The following is a 20,200-nucleotide window of genomic DNA, read 5'->3' on the forward strand; positions in this document are numbered from 1 at the left end:
GTTACCTGCATCAATATATGGTTTCTATTAATAAAGCTATAAAACTACTAAATAAGTAAACTATAAATGGGACATAAGTAAAGCTAAAATAATGTAAAAATGTGAACTCTTAACTAAAAACACTATCCTGTCACTAAAATAATCAACAGATTATAATACATAAAAATAGCACCATGCCATCAAAAAGAAGTTAGCTGAAACTCAATGTGAGCACAATAAAACACTTCCTAAAAATGAATAACTTATATTTCAACTTCAAATAAAGCATGGAAAAGTTTAACTGCTAACTAGCTTAAACTTTTCCTTTAAAAACTGAGAAACAGCAAAACAAAAGTTAACTTGGTGATTTTAGGTTAATATAGGAAAAGAATAAGATCACAGCATTCTTTTGTGAGATTCCACACACTAGTATAAATAAAGTACAAGAGTACAGATAAAACAAAGACCCCCTACTTGTTTTATTCCTTTACCTGTAAGATAAAAACCTTGTATGTTACAGATAAATGAAAACACTGCCTGGAAGGCTATATGAAACAAATGATAACGCTTTCTTGTAAGGTAAGAGTTCCATGGGGACTGTTCAGAGCTATGTACACCGGAAGGTCACTGCCCTGCAGCTTTCAACTTACAGCACTTAGAACTTCATCTCTGTGCCCTTCTACGCCTCCAAATATTGCCACCAGAGTGTCCGTTTGGATATTCCATAATCGTAAAGCATGATCTAGTACAGATATAAAAAAATTAAGATGAACTTTCATCATTCATCTACTGTGGACTTTCAAAACTTCTTTGAATAATGAAAACTACCCAAGTTTGCACTACAGTTATTCACAGTGAAAGATGATGAATGAAATCTCTATTACAGAGCAACATAAAATATTTACTTTACATGTAGATTTAACTAGGCATTAGCTCAAATTTTCAAGATCAGAAGATTTATATGGTCTTAAAAATATTTTTAGCTGTTTCCCACAAATAATTTCTTTTAAATATCCTAATTTGTGGACACTTGCTTTTGAGACTGGGGATTTGACATAAATTAAGTTCTATGTTATGCTGTAGAACAAGAAGCTAGCTTTTCTCTCCACCATATCCATATTTACAAATTGAAAAGGACTGAGTAAATTTATAAGATTTCTACAGTAAACCCCAAACAGGATTGAGAACTACATACATCATGACATATATCGTATTACAGATGTTTTAGAAATCCTAACTGTAATTTGCATGATCTCATTTTCCATTAAACATTAGCAACACAATGTAGAGCAATATTAATAAATACAAGAAATGCCATATAGAGCTTGAAATACAATGTTCATACTGTACTTGAATATTAACATATCACACAGGTAACATTAACAGGCAGTAACATTGTATTAGAAATTAATATTGCTATAAAAATTATTTTTTTATTTCAATTACGTACCAGCTTTTATGTGGACATTTGTCTTCATTTCTCTTGAAAACATATATATGTACTGTGGTAATTCTCTGGTAATCATGTTTAATTAAGAAGTAATTTTATGTTAACTTTCTAAGGAACTGCCAGACTGTTCCTCAATGCGGCTACATTTTACATTCCCACCAGCAATGTATGAGATGTTCCAATTTCTCTACATCCTAGTCAACCTATGTTACTGTCTTTTTGATTACAGCTATCCTAGTAGGTGTGAAGTGGTATCTCACTGTATTTTTTATATACGTATTTTCCAAATGATACCCAGTATCTTTTCATGCTCACTAGACATCTGTGTATGTTCTTTAGAAAGATGTCTATTCAAAACCTTTGCCCATTTTTTAATTGTGTTGTCTTTTTATTGTTGGACTGTGAGACCTCTTGATACAAGCCCCTTATTAGATATATGACTTGCAAATATTTTCTCCTGTTCTTTAGGTTGTCATTTCACTTTCTTAATGGTATTGTTTACAGAAAAATTCCTATTCATTTTGAAAAACTATTTTTTTTTAAAAAAAAGCTCTTACAATGAGGGAAGACCAGAGTTAAAAGTTGTGACATTGTAACAAATGTCATTTGTAAAGGAATATCTGGGCCCAGTTACAATTATCAAAAGAAGAGAAAAAGATATCAGGTATTGATTTCCAAAATTAAGTTCTGGTACTTAAAAAGAATCACACTGAAGCATTTTCATAAAAGTTTGAATTTGAGGACATCTTTTAATATGAGCAGATTGTTTGGGGGGATATAGGTTTGACAAGCCTTTAAGAAAATAATAAACTTGACAAGAATAGTAATGCAGAAATGAAGAGAAAAGGCAATCAAGAACAGAATACAGAACAACCCAACTCACTTCGGAGAGCTCAGAAATGATTAAGAGGCCTGTCTGAACCCAAAATAAACTTATAATGCCATTATGGGCATACAGAGTAAAGCAAAACTTCCTCTTTAAAAGTATGGGAAAAATTTTGGTGATCTGCTGTTTAAAATTAATGAAGCTTAATATAATAATTTGACTGATGATAAAGTTCTAAAACAATCACAATGCGTTATATTAAATAAGGAAACACATACCCAATCCTCAGTATCAATTAATTTTATGTCAGACATTAATAGTGTTATTTCATGGTCTCTTTCCCCAATCTTGGTCGGGATATGCTAATATAGACTGAGATTTTTCTATTAAAAACTTGCTATTATGAATTTTTTTAAGATTTGGCCTTTTTACCTTAGAACAGTTTGTTCCTTAAAAATAAATCATTACCAAATAAAAAGAACTAAGGAAACATTTGTTTCTCTTACCTTTACTTACTGACAGGAGAAGGTTTGGATCTCTTGGGTGGAATTTCAGCTCATTGATAGCATTTCCATGGCCAACATAGTGCTACAATAAATTTAAAACATTTCAACTCTCATATAAAAGAAATCAAGAAATTCTTTTGCATTAATCTTAAGATAATGGAACAGTTTCATTTAAAGGAGTGGTTCTCAACCTTGGCTGCTACTAAAATCACCCAACAAACTTGAAGAAAAAAAAGATGCTCCATCCCATCTGCAGATACTCTGATTTGAGTGAATTACCTGAGGCATAGCCAAGGATTTAAAAGATCCTCTGGTGGTTGTAACATGCACCCAGGATTAAAAGCATCTGATTTAAAGTGATTTGTAAAACTTCTCTTATATCAACTTCCCAGGCTTAACCTTTCAGTGCTTTACAAGGTGCCCTTGACTCTATATCCCTAGTTAGGGTGTCTTGGAAAACGGACTCTTCTGTTATTGTTCACTGAGAGCCTATCAGAATTTGGCAAGGCAGAGGGAAATGATCTAATGAGAAAATATTGTAAATAATAAAATTGCCCATTTATTCCTTAATTAGTATTACCCAAATATGCCAAAGATCTCAGAAAATTTGTCTAAAGGAAGCAATAAGCAAAATACAAGTCAAATTATAAATCGTACAAACATTGGTTCCATTAGTTAAGTCAACATGACAAATTTTTACAGGTAGCATTAAAAAAAAAAGCAGATGTACAATTTAACCAGAAAACCCACCTTTATGCACTGCATTGTTATGGGATTAATTATCCTAATTATGCCTCTAGATCCTGCCACAGCCAGCAGAGGATGGCTTGTATTGCTATCATAAGTCCATGCACAAGTGTAAAAGTTTTCATCAGCCTGAGAAATACCTTAGTTAAGAAACATAATGTTTTTGAAAAGTAAAAGCATCAAAGATTACAATACACTGAAACTTCTGAAGAACTGATCAAGTTTTTGACATAGTTCTCATTTTACTTTATACTATCAGATTTAGAAGGGTATTTTAGGTCCCAAATCTACACCAAATGATCAAACCAGTCCTTCCACCCAATTCCACTTGATTACTATTTGTATAACTACTCAATTCTGTCCTCTGACATCAGCCACAGACAACATGTAAAAGAATGGGCATGGTTCTGTCCTATTAAGACAAAAACAGGTGGTGGCCTGACCCACTGGCTGTTATTTGCTGATCCCCTTTCTATCCCAATATTTCTGACTACAGACCTCTAGATAAAGAAGAGTATCTACTCAGCTTTCCCTCTTTTCTCGTGTGAGACCTTCCCAAAATGGCTACAGGTCACTTTCCCATATCATCCAGAACAGACCTTTCTTTTTCTTGTGTGCTGGGCTTTTCAAATGGATCTGGAAGAAACATCTTTAGCTTTTACTGCTGTCTAGCTAACACTTCGGCTTTTAAAATATTTCTGTGTACTCATGCTTTACAATATTTTATTTCCTAAACAAATTGCATGTTTATTTTTTCCCTGTAGGTTTTGTTGATCAAATATTTGGCAATGATTGCCAGTCACAAATTCTCATCTACCCAAGTTTATTAATATAACTACCCTGAAATTATAAAATTCTGATCAAGGTCAAAGAAACAGGAGGTTTTAACTACTCTCAGCTATCATTTTCTACTGCTGGATTTCCAAGCCTTATCTCCAACCATCTGCCCCCTCCCTCCCTCATATCCATCCTCCAATGGATTTCTAAGAATAAGGAAAACTATATTAACTAAATACCAAGAATCTCTTGGGTGACAGTGGAAGAAATAAACTAATAAATAATATTGGTTAAAATTAAGAAAAGATAATATAACTTTAGGGAACTAATTAATTTAGAAAAGTTTCGGTGTACTTATTAAGTCAATTTCTTTAGCCAAAGATAATAAAATCCAGGAAAGGATACATCAGCATCCACATAAGATTGCAACAACCGTATTTCTCCTTGTGAATGACATTCATATAAGGTAACCTAATAAAAAAAATACAGTAATTTTCATACTAAATATATACATTCTCTTCAGCTTTTAAACATATTTTAGTCACAAATATATCTCAGATACTACCAAAACTACTGCTTTAATATAGCTCCTTTAAACTCAAGGAAGCCATTATAAAGTGTAAGATATTACATAATTTCCAGAATATAACTATTATAATAATGGTTTCTATTTCCAATAATTTACACTTACATCTTATCTATATAATTGCACCAACTCTTCAAAGTGAGTAAGTTGAGTACCTCAAAGTATAACTACTTTCTTAAGTTGTTTATAATCTTCTAATTACATTCTTAAATAAAGTCTTTGGGTAGTTTTAGAGCATTTACATAATAGTCAGACATAAGAAAATCTGTAATTTGCCTAATAATGATTTTCTCATGGACGTAACTCATCAAATATTAGCTTTTTGATGTATGGTGATATGATATATGTATGCCATTTTCACTTGTCCCCTGTTCTAAATTTTCATAAATTTCTTTCCATTTTTCTTTTATCTTACAGTCATGTTGGAAATAACCTGTTATTAACTTTAATGAGTATAAAAGAACTCTATAAAGATCCCATAAATCATTTACCACTGCCTAATAAATTAATAAAATAATCTCCTCTACATTAAAATTCTAAAAAAATTCTTTAAATGGCTAAGTAGGTTATGTCATAGGAGATATATTTATTTTACTTAAAAAAAAAGGAAAAGTCCACACAACAGAACTTTTTATAATTTAATAAACTATGTAACAACAACAGCCAGTATCATTTTAAATGAGAATAGGGATTCTTTTTGTTAAAAACTCGAGTGTTGTTATAAGCATACTGACAAACTATACTGATTCTGGTGGTAACATCACGGCCAAGTTACTTAAGAATAATCTTACATTTACAGTGATGTCTTAGAAGCGGATTCCAAGTAATTTATGGACTTTGTTCCCAACTAGGAAAAAACAACCTTAATTTTTTTCTTGGAACTACATCAATTTCCCTCTGAATCATTGTTTCTGAATAATTTAGAAACTGAACAACTTTAAGTTGTTCATACATAGTAGGCTACATATCACAACCTACATTTGGCTAAACACCAAAAAAAGCTGTTATCAACCTCAGTAAGCAAGTTTCAAATTTTCACAATGTCAACAGCCTAATAAAAAGCACCGGAGCCTTAAACGGGAAATTACCTCAAGCCAAATTTTACTTTTTAGAAAACAGGAATAGGAAGGATCTAGTCCACAGGACACACATGTGTGCTTGTATGATTCTTAAATTTCATTATTTAGAAGAAAAAAGAAAAAAAAAGCTTAGAAATATGCTGACATTTGAAAAACACTGAGCTGACAAGTCCCTTGTTATCAGTTAATTTAACTGAGTACAGAATACCAACATCAAGAAACAGAAAATATAGGAAACAGTGAGTCTTAAAAAAATGATGTTATTTCACTACTCTGAGAAGCTTGGCACAATCATCAAAGAAGCATAAAATTTTATTTCACTCAACTAAAATAACATTTGTAACATCTCTTTAGGTTCACCTTTCTTCGTCTCTTGGGCTGAGGGCAGAGGAAGTGACTTTGAGCTGTTATCAAACTATAGCCAGTTAGTCTTTCCTCCATCTTTCTTTTACCAAATACAACAATCTATTTCTGTTATTCCTCATAACTCTTAGTACAGTCTTAATGGATAGCCAGAATGGTAGCTAATAAAGACTTAAGAGGGCAATTTGTCCCAGAGGTGACTTCAGTGTAATAGAACACTCCTGAGACTCCCTGGAAAGCACTTGGGATCTTCCTGTTCTCCATTTATTTATAAGTGAATGGAATGAATACGAAGTCTTTGTTATTCACCTGTTCAGCCCCTGGTTTAACTAAACAAGTTAAATAATGGTTTACACTAAATGTGGCCACCACCCCACCCCACCCCCATAACAAAAACGTGCTCAGCACACTCTTTTCCATTCACTTCTCTCAGTTCAAGATACTTCTGGCTTCCTTAAATAAAAGCAAATCAAACAAATGCTTATTGCAAATAATCAAAATACTTTCAACAAGTATTATATCAATCCACTGTATTTATGCTTTGTATTTAGAAAGCCATGAATTATGTTTATTATTTTTAGGAAATCATGGACTTACCCTAATTTGGATAACTATTACTAAAATCAACTCAAAAAAAGCAAAGTCAATTCTTTCAACCCTCAAAACAAAGTATTTATGAAGACAATACATAAATAGAAATCTATTTCATGAACAATTGGTGGCAATATATGAAATAAAGATGTGTTTTCAGTCCTAAACACTAGTTTTAATTTGACAGTTTCTAGAATGCTTCACTTTTACATAAAGGAATAATATAGTGAAATCAGCTGTAGCAAATTTACTTCAAAACCATTACTCTTTTACATTAACACCACAGTCAGATAATCAAGCCAAATGCCAAACAGACCCCTTCACACTCACTCTGTTGCTTCCTACAGTTGCAAACACTAAGGGATCTCCTTCTTTACTGTGCCAGTTAAATTGTACTCCAAACAATGGCTGATTATGATCTTCCTATAAAACAACCATGAAATAAAAATTAATGTAATTCAGAAACCAAAAAATGGTAGTAAACTGTCCATCCCCTTATCTTTCCAAAACATGAACCACTATTTCGTATATCATACATAAACAGACTTTTGATACTAAAAAGATATTAGTCAGTTTTCATATTTTAAAACATTGGTGTATGATAGTTTTATAAAAATCAAAGATTAAAATCAAGAGGTTAGGTAATAAGCACTTATTTATCAATGAAAATACTTTGATATTTGCCTTCCTTTTTTTTTTAATCCAACCGTACTCTTCTGAATCAACCTGAATATTTATAGGACATAAAGACAAAATTTATTTTTCTAAAACAGGAATCTAACAAATGACCTAAGAATTAATACAGCTTCTGTGGCACTCACTAAACTTCATTAATTTTTCCCATGTAAAGTGAAACCTATCAGAATGTACTCAGGTCACTGTTTTCTATTAGTTCCATATAAATAATTTTAAATAACACTGAATTTGGGATCTAATAGAAAAACATCCAAAGAAATTTTATAATGGCGTATACTTCAACAGTGGGGTCCAGGGAGGCAATTGACTAACCTCACAGTCAATGAGGCTACAAGGAGGTGCATAAAAAAACAAATATTCACTTTGTTCACAAAGTACTTAGGATTTTATCTACTGGCATTCAACAGTAACTTTCACATTCACTTTAAGGCACTGTTTTCACTTTTAAAGTATAACAACTTTCATTTCTTATACTTTGAAAAGCCACAGCTTTAGGCTTTTGAAATACTTACTGAATATTTAAACAGCAGTTAAAGCCAACTTTCAGATTTACTACCTAAAAATAGGTTAATATAATCACTAATGTGAAATTATAATAAACAATCTTTTTTTAAAAGAGATTAATTTCCCTTCTTTTTAGAGTATTTGGTACACTGAGCAAGTGAGTTTTACTGCACAGATAAAAACAATTTCCATATAGCCACAGCTTCTTTCTGTAAACTTTACCTGAAAATATATTTAGGTATTTAGAAAAGATTATAATTTACATATGTATAAGATAGTGTAATTACTACTTTTGCTCAGTAGAGGAAAAATGTCCCCAAACTTAAAACAGAAAATGAATATATGTAAAGATAAAAACTTCAAAATAAACATCTGTAATTCTTTTTATAAATAAAAATACTATTGAGCAAGCAATCATTTAAATAACTATAATTCCCTGTATTCCGAAGATACTTAATATTTAATTATATTTTTAATTTACACCTCCTTTAAAGACAATTACAAATAAAACAAAGGTAAGAGTTACATTTTTTAAAACTGCACTAAAACATGTTTCAATTTATGTTGACTCAAAGTCAATGAGTCATATTCAGTTCTGCTACAGGTACCATGAAATAGCTTATGTTTTTAAGTTTTACCAAAATAAAGAGTAACATTTCCCCAAATCTTTTATTTTGATATAAACAAAGAACTAGTCTATAGTAGGTTTTACCAATTTAAATTAAAACAACAGAATAAAAAAAAGCTAAGCAAATGTGGAATGGATTACAACTACATAGTCTGCACTACCAAAAAAAAAAAAAAAACCTTCGAAGTACTGTAATTTTAAAATATTTTAAACCTGACAGAGTATCTTGGGCATAAATGTTTACCACTGAAAAAAAACTCTAAAGCCTAGCATTCAGCCCAAAAGATCTGTCTTTCTGCACATACCTTGAGACTATTTACACATTTGAAAGAATATTTGCATTTCTTTGACTTCCATTTTCCCTTCCCCCAACTCTTCCTTCCAGGTGCATTTGGTGTATTTGTAGGTGTATCAGGACGTTCAGTGTTTGTACCACTTTCTATACTGACGGCATCATCCTGTAAGCAGTAAATTAGGAAAAGATACATGAAAGAACAATACTTGATGGCAAATGGCTTTGTACTTTTAGCTGCTAACTTACAAGAAGCAATTAATAAATTCTGCAAGAAATGGAAAATTTTTATTCCTATCTCCAAATAAGGATTAAAAAGCAAAGCAGCTACACATCAGGACTTACGGATATTTGATATTTCAGCAGAAATATAAACAAAAAGCTAATCAGAATGATGATGATGGTTAAGAATAACAGTGCCTATAAATAACAAAGACTCAGCCACTGCTTTAACACTAGTACGCTGGCTCACAGCTCTTCATAGGAGGCCCTGTTAGATAAGGAAGAGTTGCTTAGAGAGCCTAAGTGGTCCCTTGCTGGTTGAAGTTACTAGGATTCAAACTCAAAGCCGTGACTCCTAAATCTGACTGAACTACATGCCTTCATTATCTATTTGAATGCTGCTCAGTTTGGAGCATGTGGGTGGGTGGCCCTTTGAGGCTGGAGTATTAGTGCTTCTTACTTTTGACGTAGTTTCTGAAAATCCTGTTATAGTTCAAACTCTGCTAATTTATTACACAAACCACTTAAAATGTTTTAGAACTCCTACATATTCTGTGCTATTTACAAGTGAAATTTGCCTCATAGCTTTAAAGTAATTATTATACATAGAACTCCAGCAACTCTCTATAGTTAACAGTAAAATCTTTCCAAATGTAGAAATAACTTCAGGAAACCTTGAAAATCCATTTAAATTTTACCCTATCTCCAGTCCACAAAATACATTAATGGTCCTCTAATCTCAGAAGAGGATATCACTACCTCCTTTGGTTACATATTTGGAATAAAGAAATTTATTTAAACTTATCACCTTCGGGCAATATTTCTTAAATTTGCTCCGGAGGAAGCCTTTTTTCACAGTATGCCTACTAACATCTGTTAGAACAGTCTAGAAACCACTGCCTTAGGGTGCTTCTAAAGCTGGTTTTATTATATTACAGGTTAAAAACTAACGTGTCAAAAAGTATATAAAAATACATAATAATTCAGTTAAAAACAATATGGTTTTATACAGTTGTTCTTGGGGCAAGTTGCAAAACTTCAAATGGTTCCTCCCCAAATAAAATGCCTTTTAAAAAAATACACCAATTATTCTGCAATATGCTGAAGGGTGGAAAAAAGGAATAAAGTAGATAGATGGCACACAGTAGGTGCTCAATAAATATTTAAATTGTAATTTAATGTAAATATAATCAGCCTTTAGAGATAAAAATTATAAAATTTGGAAGTTCAGGTCCTACATTGAAATCACTGTTTAAATCTCTTATTTCTCCCCAACTTCCAGTTGTATTTACAGTTAAAATCTAGTGTAGAAAATAATTTTGTGCTTTAATGGAAAACTATATATTAGCACACCCTCCCATGTGATCAGATTTTAGCTCTCTTCATTAGACTTTGAACAACTTTAATAATTTTAAATTGTAGATAACTGATTATCACACAAATTCTGTGTCCAAAGATAGAGGTTCAGAATGTCTTCCCTTCTGCTTTGGAAAAACAATTTTCTCTCCAATTACAATTTTGCATCTACATTCCTTTAATCCACATAAATTTGTGTTGTTTGACTCACACTAGCCTGATTACCTGATAATGTGTAAATTTTTAAACAAGCATTCACATAACTTCTGAAAATTATCTCAACACTGAGAAATGAAATAATAAAACTGACATTTATTCACCAATTTCTTTAAATTCTGGCTAAAAGTTCAACTGCTAATCAAGAAGCAACACAAAACACTGCCAGTAATAGGTTACACTGTGTATATATGTATGTATATGTGTGTATGTGTGTGTGTATATATGTGCATGTGTGTGTGCGTGTGTGTGTGTGTGTATACACAAGAATATACATACATATTCTTTTGACCACTCAACTTACCCATCTCTTCCAAAGGCAAATCAAGTTGAAATCAAATGGAAATGAAATACAGTCACAATGCTTTCATTTTATCTCTAAATTAAAAGCAAACCTTTCCTGAATGTCTAATGTGTATGCAGGCTGATTTTTACTTAAGGACAGTAATTTGTCCCTTAAGCTTACCATGGGTTACTTAAGCAAAAGACAAGTATCCAGATTCAGCCCTCTGATCTAACAACCAGGAAATCTAATGTCAGTAATCTTCCAGAAGATAGCTACTTCATGATCATAAAATTGTTCAACAAAATGACAGGTACATATACAATAAACTTAAAACATGTCCTTTCATCTTTGATTCACTTTAACAGTAGTAATTGCTCAGGTTACCTTAACTCCCAACTCAAAAATACCACATTCTTTCCCCACTTGACTTTGGCCTGCTTGTCATTATTCAGCTTCCTCTAGAGGAAAAACCACTGCCTTTTTAAACTTTTTCTGAGCTCGTTTTTATACAGAGTTCTCCACTCCTTTCCCTTACTGCTTCCCTTCACCTACATTCTAGATCTAGGGTCCCTGAACAGAATTCAGAGGGCCTGTGAACTTAAATGGCCAAACCAAAAACCTGCAACTTAACTTTCACCATCTGTAACTGAAATTTAGCAGTTCCTTCTATTATAATGCAGGTAACATGCACACTAATATTATTGTAGCTATTAATTTCTCACCAATGGAAATCAGGTATTTTTTGTATCACATAGTTGTTGCATGTCTGGAAAAACTGTCTATGCCCATCATTACTATCAGGCACCTACTAGATCTAATTATTTAATGTGCTAATAAAGAAGCACTTTAATATGAAGATATTAAAGCCACTTTATTAAAACAAATCTCTTTTGTTTTGAAAATATTTTTATAACACACTTCATAATTTTTCTGTCATTATTTTGTTTGTAACCTTATATACTGTATTTTATACCCTTAACATTACTCTCAGAATGCTACACAGGATTCATGAAGGCACCCAAAGCACAAACACGTTAGAAATCCCTATCCAAATGGAGGAACCCAAACAAAATTAATCCAATCATTGGGTTCTTAATAGATTAGAAAGCACCAAAGAATATATTCCCCTTAAGAATCTGCAGAAAAGAAAACAAGCTTTCGAGTGGAGACAGGCAAAGCAGAAAGAAGGAAACAGCTCTTTCCTCCCCCGGGGCACCAACACCGTTCCCCTGCGACCCCCGACATTGCTCCAGGGGCTGAGCAGCTCCAGACAATAGAGCTTCTGGGCACTAGAAGGCGCCACATACTAATATGAAATGTCAAAGGAACCTGGTTCAAAGCAAAATTATAAATACACTGGAGAAAGAGTCAAATGAAATCGACCTCATGAATCTTCCTGAAAGAGATTTCAAAATAAAAGTCATAAACATGCTCATGGAGGTACAGAAAAATATTTAAGAACTCAGGAATGAATTCCGGTCAGAGACCCAATCATTATGGAACACAGTATCAGAAATGAAACATAAAACAGAAGGTTTTAAAAACAGATTAGATATGGTGGAGGAGACGATAAATGAAAAGAAATTAGAGAAGAGGAATACAAAGAAGCTGAGGTACAGAGAGAAGAAAGGATCTCTAAGAATGAAAGAATATTGAGAGAACTGTGTGACCAATCCAAATGGAACAATATTCATATTACAGGGGTACCAGAAGAAGAAGAGAGAGAAAAAGGGATTGAAACTATCTTTGAGGAGATAATTGCTGAAAACTTCCCCAATCTGGGGAAGGACATAGTCTCTCAGGCCATGGAGGTGCACAGATCACCCAACACAAGGGACCCAAGGAAGACAACACCAAGACATATAATAATTAAAATGGCAAAGATCAAGGATAAGGACAGAGTATTAAAAGCAGCCTGAGAGAGAAGTAAGTTCATATACAAAGGAAAGTCCATTAGGCTATCATCAGACTTCTCAGGAGAAACCTTACAGGCCAGAAGGGAGTGGCATGATATATTTAATGCAATGAAGCAGAAGGGCCTCAAGCCAAGAATAATTTACCCGGCAAGATTATCATTTAATTTGAAGGAGGGATTAAACAATTCCCAGATAAGTAAAAGCTGAGAGGGTTTACCTCCCACAAACCATCTCTACAGTGCATTTTGGAGGGACTGCTATAGATGGAAGTGTTCCTAAAGTTTAATAGCGGTCACCAGAGGTAATAAAACCACAGTAAAGAAAGTAGAACAGTTAATTACTAAGCAAATGCAAAATTAAATCAATTACCCCCAAAGTCAATCAAGGGATAGACAAAGAGTACAGAATATGATACCTAATATATAAAGAATGGAGGAGGTAGAAAAAGGAGAAAAAAAAAACCTTTAGATTGTGTTTGTAATGTGAGTTAAGTTAGACTGTGAGATAGTAAGGAAGTTACCCTTGACCCTGTGGTAACCACAAATCTAAAGCCTGCAATGGCAATAAGTACATACCTATCATAATCACCCTAAATGTAAATGATCTGAAGGCACCAATCAAAAGACATAGTGTCACTGAAAGAATAAAAAAACAAGACCCATCTATATGCTGCCTACAAGAGACTCACTTTAAACCCAAAGACATACACAGACTAAAAGTGAAGGGACAGAAAAAGATACTTCATGCAACTAATAGGGAGAAAAAAGCAGGAGTTTCAGTACTTGTATCAAGCAAAATAGACTTCAAAACAAAGAAAGTCACAAGAGACAAAGAAGGACATTATATAATGATAAAGGGGTCAATCCAACAAGAAGATAGATATAACCATTATAAATATCTATACACCCAATACAGGTGCACCTACATATGTGAAACAAATACTAACAGAATTAAAAGGGGAAATAGAATGCAATGCATTCATTCTAGGTGACTTCGACACTCCACTCACTCCAAAGGACAGATCAACCAGACAGAAGACAAGGAGACAGAGGCACTGAACAACACATTAGAACAGATGGACCTAACAGACATCTACAGAACTCTACACCCAAAAGCAGCAGAATACACATTTTTCTCAAGTGCACATGGAACATTTTCAAGAAAAGATCATATACTAGGCAACAGAAAGAGCCTTGGTAAATTAAAAAAGATTGAAATTGTACCAATCAGTTTCTCACACCACAAAGATATGAAACTAGAAATAAACTATGCAAAGAAAATGAAAAATCCCACAAACACATAGAGGCTTCACAACATGCTCCTAAATAACCAATGGATCAATGACCAAACAAAAACAGACATCAAGCAATATATGGAGGCAAATGACAATGACTCAACACTGCAAAAAAAATCTGTGGGATGCAGCGAAGGCCATGCTAAGAGGAAAGTATATTGTAATACAGGCATACCTCAGGAAAGAAGAACAATCCCGTATGAGCAGTCTAAACTCACAATTACTGAAACTAGAAAAAGAAGAACAAATGAGGCCCAAAGTCAGTAGAAGGGACATAATAAAGATTGGAGCAGAAATAAATAAAATTGAGAATAAAACAATAGAAAGAATCAATGAAAGCAAGAGCTGGTTCTTCAAGAAAATAAATAAAATAGATAACCCCCTAGCCAGACTTATAAAGGAAAAAAAAAGTCTACACACATAAACAGAATCAGAAATGAGAAAGTAAAAATCACTACAGACACCACAGAAATACAAAGAATTATTAGAGAATACTATGAGAAATATATGCTAACAAACTGGATAATCTAGAGGAAATGGAGAATTTTCTAGAAAAATACAACCTTCCAAGGCTGACCAAGGAAGAAACAGAAAATCTGAACAGACCAATTACCAGCAACGAAATTGAACTGGTAATCAAAAAACTACCTAAGAACAAAATCCCTGGACTAAATGGCGTCACCGCTGAATTTTATCAAACACTTAGTGAAGACCTAATACCCATCCTCCTTAAAGTTTTCCAAAAAGCTAGAAGAGGAGGGAATACTTCCAAACTCATTCTACAAGGCCAGCATCACTCTAATACCAAAACCAGGCAAAGAAACACAAAAAAAGAAAATCACAGACCAATATCTCTAAGATAAAAAAACAAACTTTCAATTTATTTGGTTCCCTGAAATTTTCCTCTATCTAAATAGTTTATTGACATTTTCATGACATTTCTGACTGGGCACTCTTTCAAGCACTTTACCTATATTATCTCACTTGATCCTCACAAATACCCCATGAGATTAACAGTCATGAGATTAACAGTATTATTATCCCCATCTTTAAGATTGGGGCAATGGGATCTGATATTTTGCTCACGAACGCTCAACAACTAGTATTAGAGTGGGGATTTTAAACTAATACTTGGTTCCAGTGTAGGCTCCTAATTATTAACCTAATCTGCCTTAAGAAACTTTTAAAAAGGGCAATATAAAATCGGCTCCAAGGACTGGAATGAAGAGGGTCAAAATTTTGGACCCCAATGTATAATAAATTGGGAAGCATGAACAGGAAAAGAAAAAAAAAAGATTTAAAGGAACACTGAACACCTAAACTTCCAGAAACTTCAAAGTCCAGATCTCACAAACTGACATTCCCCAAAGTCTTTCTTCCATCTGCAAAAAGAATTATTTCCTATCTCTTCAGTGAAAATTTTGGTCATGACACCATGCCATATATATATATGAATTGTCAAGACAGTTTATTGGATATAAACTTAAAGCATGAAACTGAAAATCAATGTCAATTCAGTTACTACTGGCGACTCACATAGATAACAGTTTGACGGGTAAACTGCCGGGACTAGGTGATTACCGAGAACTACTTCAGAGCTCTTAAAAAAAAAAAGATTCCAAAACACCTTACACTTGCGGAAAAACGAGCCCACACGTAACACCTCTGCCATTATCACCGCTCCGTAAAATCTTCCAGATTGTTACCTCTATCTTAGCAAAAACTTTCAAAATAGTAACAGTCCCTCTCATTCCTTCCTCAGGGGGGGTTTCCCCTCTAAGACAGGAGACAACCCTCTCAATTCTGTTCCTCTTTAAGAAAAGCTGGCTGTCAGGCACCCCCATCTCCGCGGAAAGGACAGAAGTAGACACAAAATTCCCTTTAAAAGAATCACTCAAATCCCTTAAGTTGAAGATCCACTCTTCCCGTTCTGGGCTGTCTATAAGGGTCTAATTACAGTCCCTCAATTACTTTAAAATAAGGAGTTCCTAACACACACTGGCCCCTCCTTGCGACTTTAACAGAAAAACCTCTAACTGGCCTTTTAAACTACTGGAATCTCAGATCCGCACTCTACCCCCATCTCCCAGAGGCCCAAACACTCCCATCCACTACCCAGAATCAGAGAGCGGACCCCTCGGACCCTCACCCACCACGCCGTCTCTGAAACCGCTCTCCTTCGCCAAGTTTCTGCGTGCACCCGGCCGCAGCTCAAAATCCCCACAGACACAAGTTCGATTTTCTACCCCACGCCCGCGTTTTCCTGAGTAGAGGATGACACCTCTCCCTCCCCCCACAGCTGCCGGCCCGCCCCCGCACCTACAGTTTAAAAAGAATTTAAAACTTTCACCCCGGAGTACCGTCCAGAGCGCGCTGGGCCTCACTCACATTCTCGTCTCCAGAGAGGTCCGGGTTGCTGTTCTCGTCGCTGCTCAGCTTCTGCTTCTTGGCCGCAGGCATGTCTGTTCCCGCCGGCGCTGTCGACACTTCCCTCTCGGACATATTCCTCCGCCTCCCTCCAGGTTCCTGCCGCCTTGGGCGGGGCCTCCGCCACACCGCCGTCAAGCAAGCCCGGCCGGAGCTTGCCGCAAAGTTGCCACTGCCGCCGCCACCTCCGCCGCTCCCCCCACTGTCGCAAACCGCGCCCAGCCGCCGAGGCGGGCGGGCGTGCGACCCCGCCACACTGCTGAAAAAGGGGCGCGCGTGCGCGCCCTCCCGCGCGGCTTCTTGGCTCTTTCCCTTTCCCTACTCCCGTCTTGCCTTTTTCCCGCCGCCCTCCCGGCAGTTTGAACGGAGAGCAATGATCCGTTGGCCGTCAAGGGCAGTATTTCGCACGTCCCCCTTCCCCACTACCACCTCGAAAAGGAAAGGCGGAACTCAAAAGGGATGCCCCCTCACCCCCTTCCTCCTTCCAAAGACGTTTCAGCCGCAATTGGCCCAATCCTTCGATCCCCCGACCCGCTGCAAGGACTCGAAAGTCTGTGGCAAGGACTAAACCATCAATGTTCCAGGGGACGGGGGAAAGATACGACACGTAACCTCTTGCTTTAGCGGTTTGTGCCAAATGTCCTTAATGTTGAACTCGGAGAAAAACACTCCCATGTTATTCACAGAACTGTTCACAATCCGGTTTTTCGTTAAGGACAGAAATTCAGAATTCGTAGAATGCCTCTCACTTGCCTCTCCTATCTCGGAAATGGAAGTTACCCGCTACGAGGTGCGCGTGCGCGGGGCGTATTCTCGCGCTGGGTGCCCAGACCCTCCTCCTCCAAGCCCCGCCTCTCGGAAATCTTGTTTGCTGCACAAGGTAGTCATTCCACGGGTCTCCGTAGCCTGTTGTGGATTTCCAAGCGCTTTCCTATCAGTCTCTGGACGCGTCCTAAATTCTTGATGAAAATTTATCTGATGAATATTTTTTGCGATGAATGATTATCCTCACCCAATTGGTGGCAATACTGGGTAAGGTCTACGTAGGAATATCCTAAAATTATTATACGATTCTAGACTTCATTGAGTTAACAGCCCAAAGTACTCCTTTCAACTGTTAAAGGATTATCAAGACTAAACAATGCCAGGGCCTAAAAACCAACGGTTGTTTCCAACTGTGTATGAGAGTATGATACTTAAACGGTGGATAATGTTTTTTGGCACACCAGATAAAATTTTAAGGAAAAGCAGCAAAACTTATACTTCCCCAAAACGCTTATCCGTAAGTGTTAACCATATCTGGCCGTTTGACAAGTGCCAAATACACTGGTGAGCCTTGTGGATGTGTTAGGTGGCTCATTAAGCCACGATCCCGAATACGCAGCAGGAAAAGAGAACTATGACAAGAAATAAAAGCCAGTAGCACTCTCCATTAAAAAAATATAAATTTTTTTAGTATTTAGTTGTGAATACTTACCTTTCTTATGTGTCCTCATCTGCAAAAATGAGAAGATAGGAAGGGACCTAACATTTCTTGAGCATCTACTTGATATTATGTATATTTTCTCTTTAAAACCTCATGACATCATCCAAGGATGACCAGTATACAGCGTCTCATCCATAAAATTCTAGAGTACTTGAATTACTTATGCACGATGCCTTAAGAGGGAGAATATGTTTCATTATCTTCAGAATGCAAGTCACTCTTCCTTTAGAAATAGGGAGAGAAAGTTGAAAATAAAAGTAAAACAAAGGCAGGGCAGAATAAGAGGTTTTTGCAATGAAGACTAAGGAAAAATAAGGAAGCTGAAAAAAAAAGTTCTGGTCTTAATAATAGTTGCAGTTATTTGTTGAGCTCTTCTAACGTGCCAGGCACTGCACTTCTCAGTTGGTGAGAGAGAGAGATGAGATTGGTATAGAGTCAGCCACTGAGAAAATAAGTTATGCTTTGGTATGACATTTTCATGGGCAGAAGCATACTTCCCTTGTCTGTTGAGAAGGATGTTTATGAAATACAGTTTTGCAAATAAAGGATGATCAACTAAACCATTTCCAATCCAAGTCATTCTGTGTTTCTGGGATCAGTGGTGTCTGGGAAGTGGGAGTCAGCTTCTACTTAAGAAATTAGAAAGGTGCTGAATATTTGGATAAGAAAACATATGCAAGGAAAATACCTCTCAACATGCATGTTATCTGTAACAAAGCAGAAATATTTTTAGAGAGTTTTATTAAACTCTCTAATACTTGTACCATTTTTTTCTGAATCAGGGATGATAAATAGAAATCAGCTACTAATCGTTATTGCTAATCTTAAAAAATTATTCTGACACTTGTTAAACCAGTAAAGAACTTTATTCAGGGCTATTGTAATGGGTGCCAAAGCTATTGCAACAGGAGAGAGAGGGAGGGCTCAACTCTTAAATATAGCAAGGGAAAGTGGAATGTATAATCAAGGAACAGAGTTAAGGGTGAAGAATTCAGGACATGCCACCCACAATATGCCACTTTAGTATGATTATTTTGAGCTAAAGGTACTTGAAAAACAGGTTTTCTCTGAATTCTCCTTATCTGCCTAAAGACAGATCTTTCAAAAATAACTCAACTGTCATAGATCGTCTCCCCAGGAGTTTCATCAACCAGGGAAGATTGATTCTTATTACAGGAGAGGAGACTAGAAGCTTGTGCCACAGACAAACTTTGTCACCAACTGTCATATCTCCCTTCTATTCTAAGGGCCCATTCATCTTTCCAAAAAATCATTTACTCTCTCCTAAATGACATAATCCACCCCTCTTCCCCTGAGATAGTATAAGCTCTCAAATCTCATAACGTTTTGGGTATTCACTTTTTTCCTCTGTGATGTCCCTGTGCATGTACTACTAAAAATAAATTTATATCTCTTCTGTCCTGTTGAGCTGCCTGATGTCAGATTGTTTCATAGACCCACTTAGCACACCTAGGAGAGTAGAGGGAATGTCTTTCTTATAAAGGGGTTGGTGAGCAGAAACTTACTAAGAAGAAACAGCAAAGATACAGAACAGGGATTCATCCTAGACCAACTTGCTAGAGTGATCAGATATCCAGAGTGGTTAATGAGGAATTTGATCTGATGTCAAGAATTGGGAAGTCTCTCTAAAGTAATTTAGGATTCTTGCTGCAACCGGACTAGGTCAGCTAAAGACAGGACTCAAGGACAAAGCCTCACTGAGAAGAGGGCTCAGAGGAACCTGACTAAAATTTGATCAAGGCAAGAGTATTTGTCACTAATTTAACTCATGTAAAACAGGTATTCTATTTAGGGACTGTTTTTATGGTATTAATTTAATACGTACAAAAGAAATCACCTATTAAAAATCATAAGGTTTTCACGATGGAGTTCTCCTACTATGAAGGATTTCAGGAACCCATCACAGTTGGAGAGATGCATCTTGAAAATGTGGAAACTATGGCTTAGTGTAT

The 20,200-nt window shown here is 35.5% G+C and overlaps 1 protein-coding gene across 3 annotated transcripts in view; it reads right to left on the reverse strand.

Moving 5' to 3' along the window:
• The window catches only part of EED (embryonic ectoderm development), a 30,499-nt gene extending 13,214 nt beyond the window's left edge, over nucleotides 1-17,285 (reverse strand). The window contains exons 1-7 of one of the 3 annotated variants that reach the window (XM_037010678.2): nucleotides 16,703-17,285; nucleotides 9,038-9,190; nucleotides 7,235-7,327; nucleotides 4,691-4,756; nucleotides 3,512-3,637; nucleotides 2,762-2,843; nucleotides 630-721 (exon numbers count right to left, since the gene is read on the reverse strand). In XM_037010678.2, coding sequence (XP_036866573.1) covers nucleotides 630-721; nucleotides 2,762-2,843; nucleotides 3,512-3,637; nucleotides 4,691-4,756; nucleotides 7,235-7,327; nucleotides 9,038-9,190; nucleotides 16,703-16,816 — 726 coding nt within the window. In that variant the 5' untranslated portion in view covers nucleotides 16,817-17,285. The remainder of the gene's footprint in view (nucleotides 1-629; nucleotides 722-2,761; nucleotides 2,844-3,511; nucleotides 3,638-4,690; nucleotides 4,757-7,234; nucleotides 7,328-9,037; nucleotides 9,191-16,702) is intronic. The other 2 variants (XM_073215920.1, XM_037010679.2) reach the window with 2 other exon arrangements.
• Nucleotides 17,286-20,200: the final 2,915 nt, after the last annotated feature.

The sequence above is a fragment of the Manis javanica genome, chromosome 11 (genome assembly GCF_040802235.1).
Source record: "Manis javanica isolate MJ-LG chromosome 11, MJ_LKY, whole genome shotgun sequence".
NCBI lineage: Eukaryota > Metazoa > Chordata > Mammalia > Pholidota > Manidae > Manis > Manis javanica.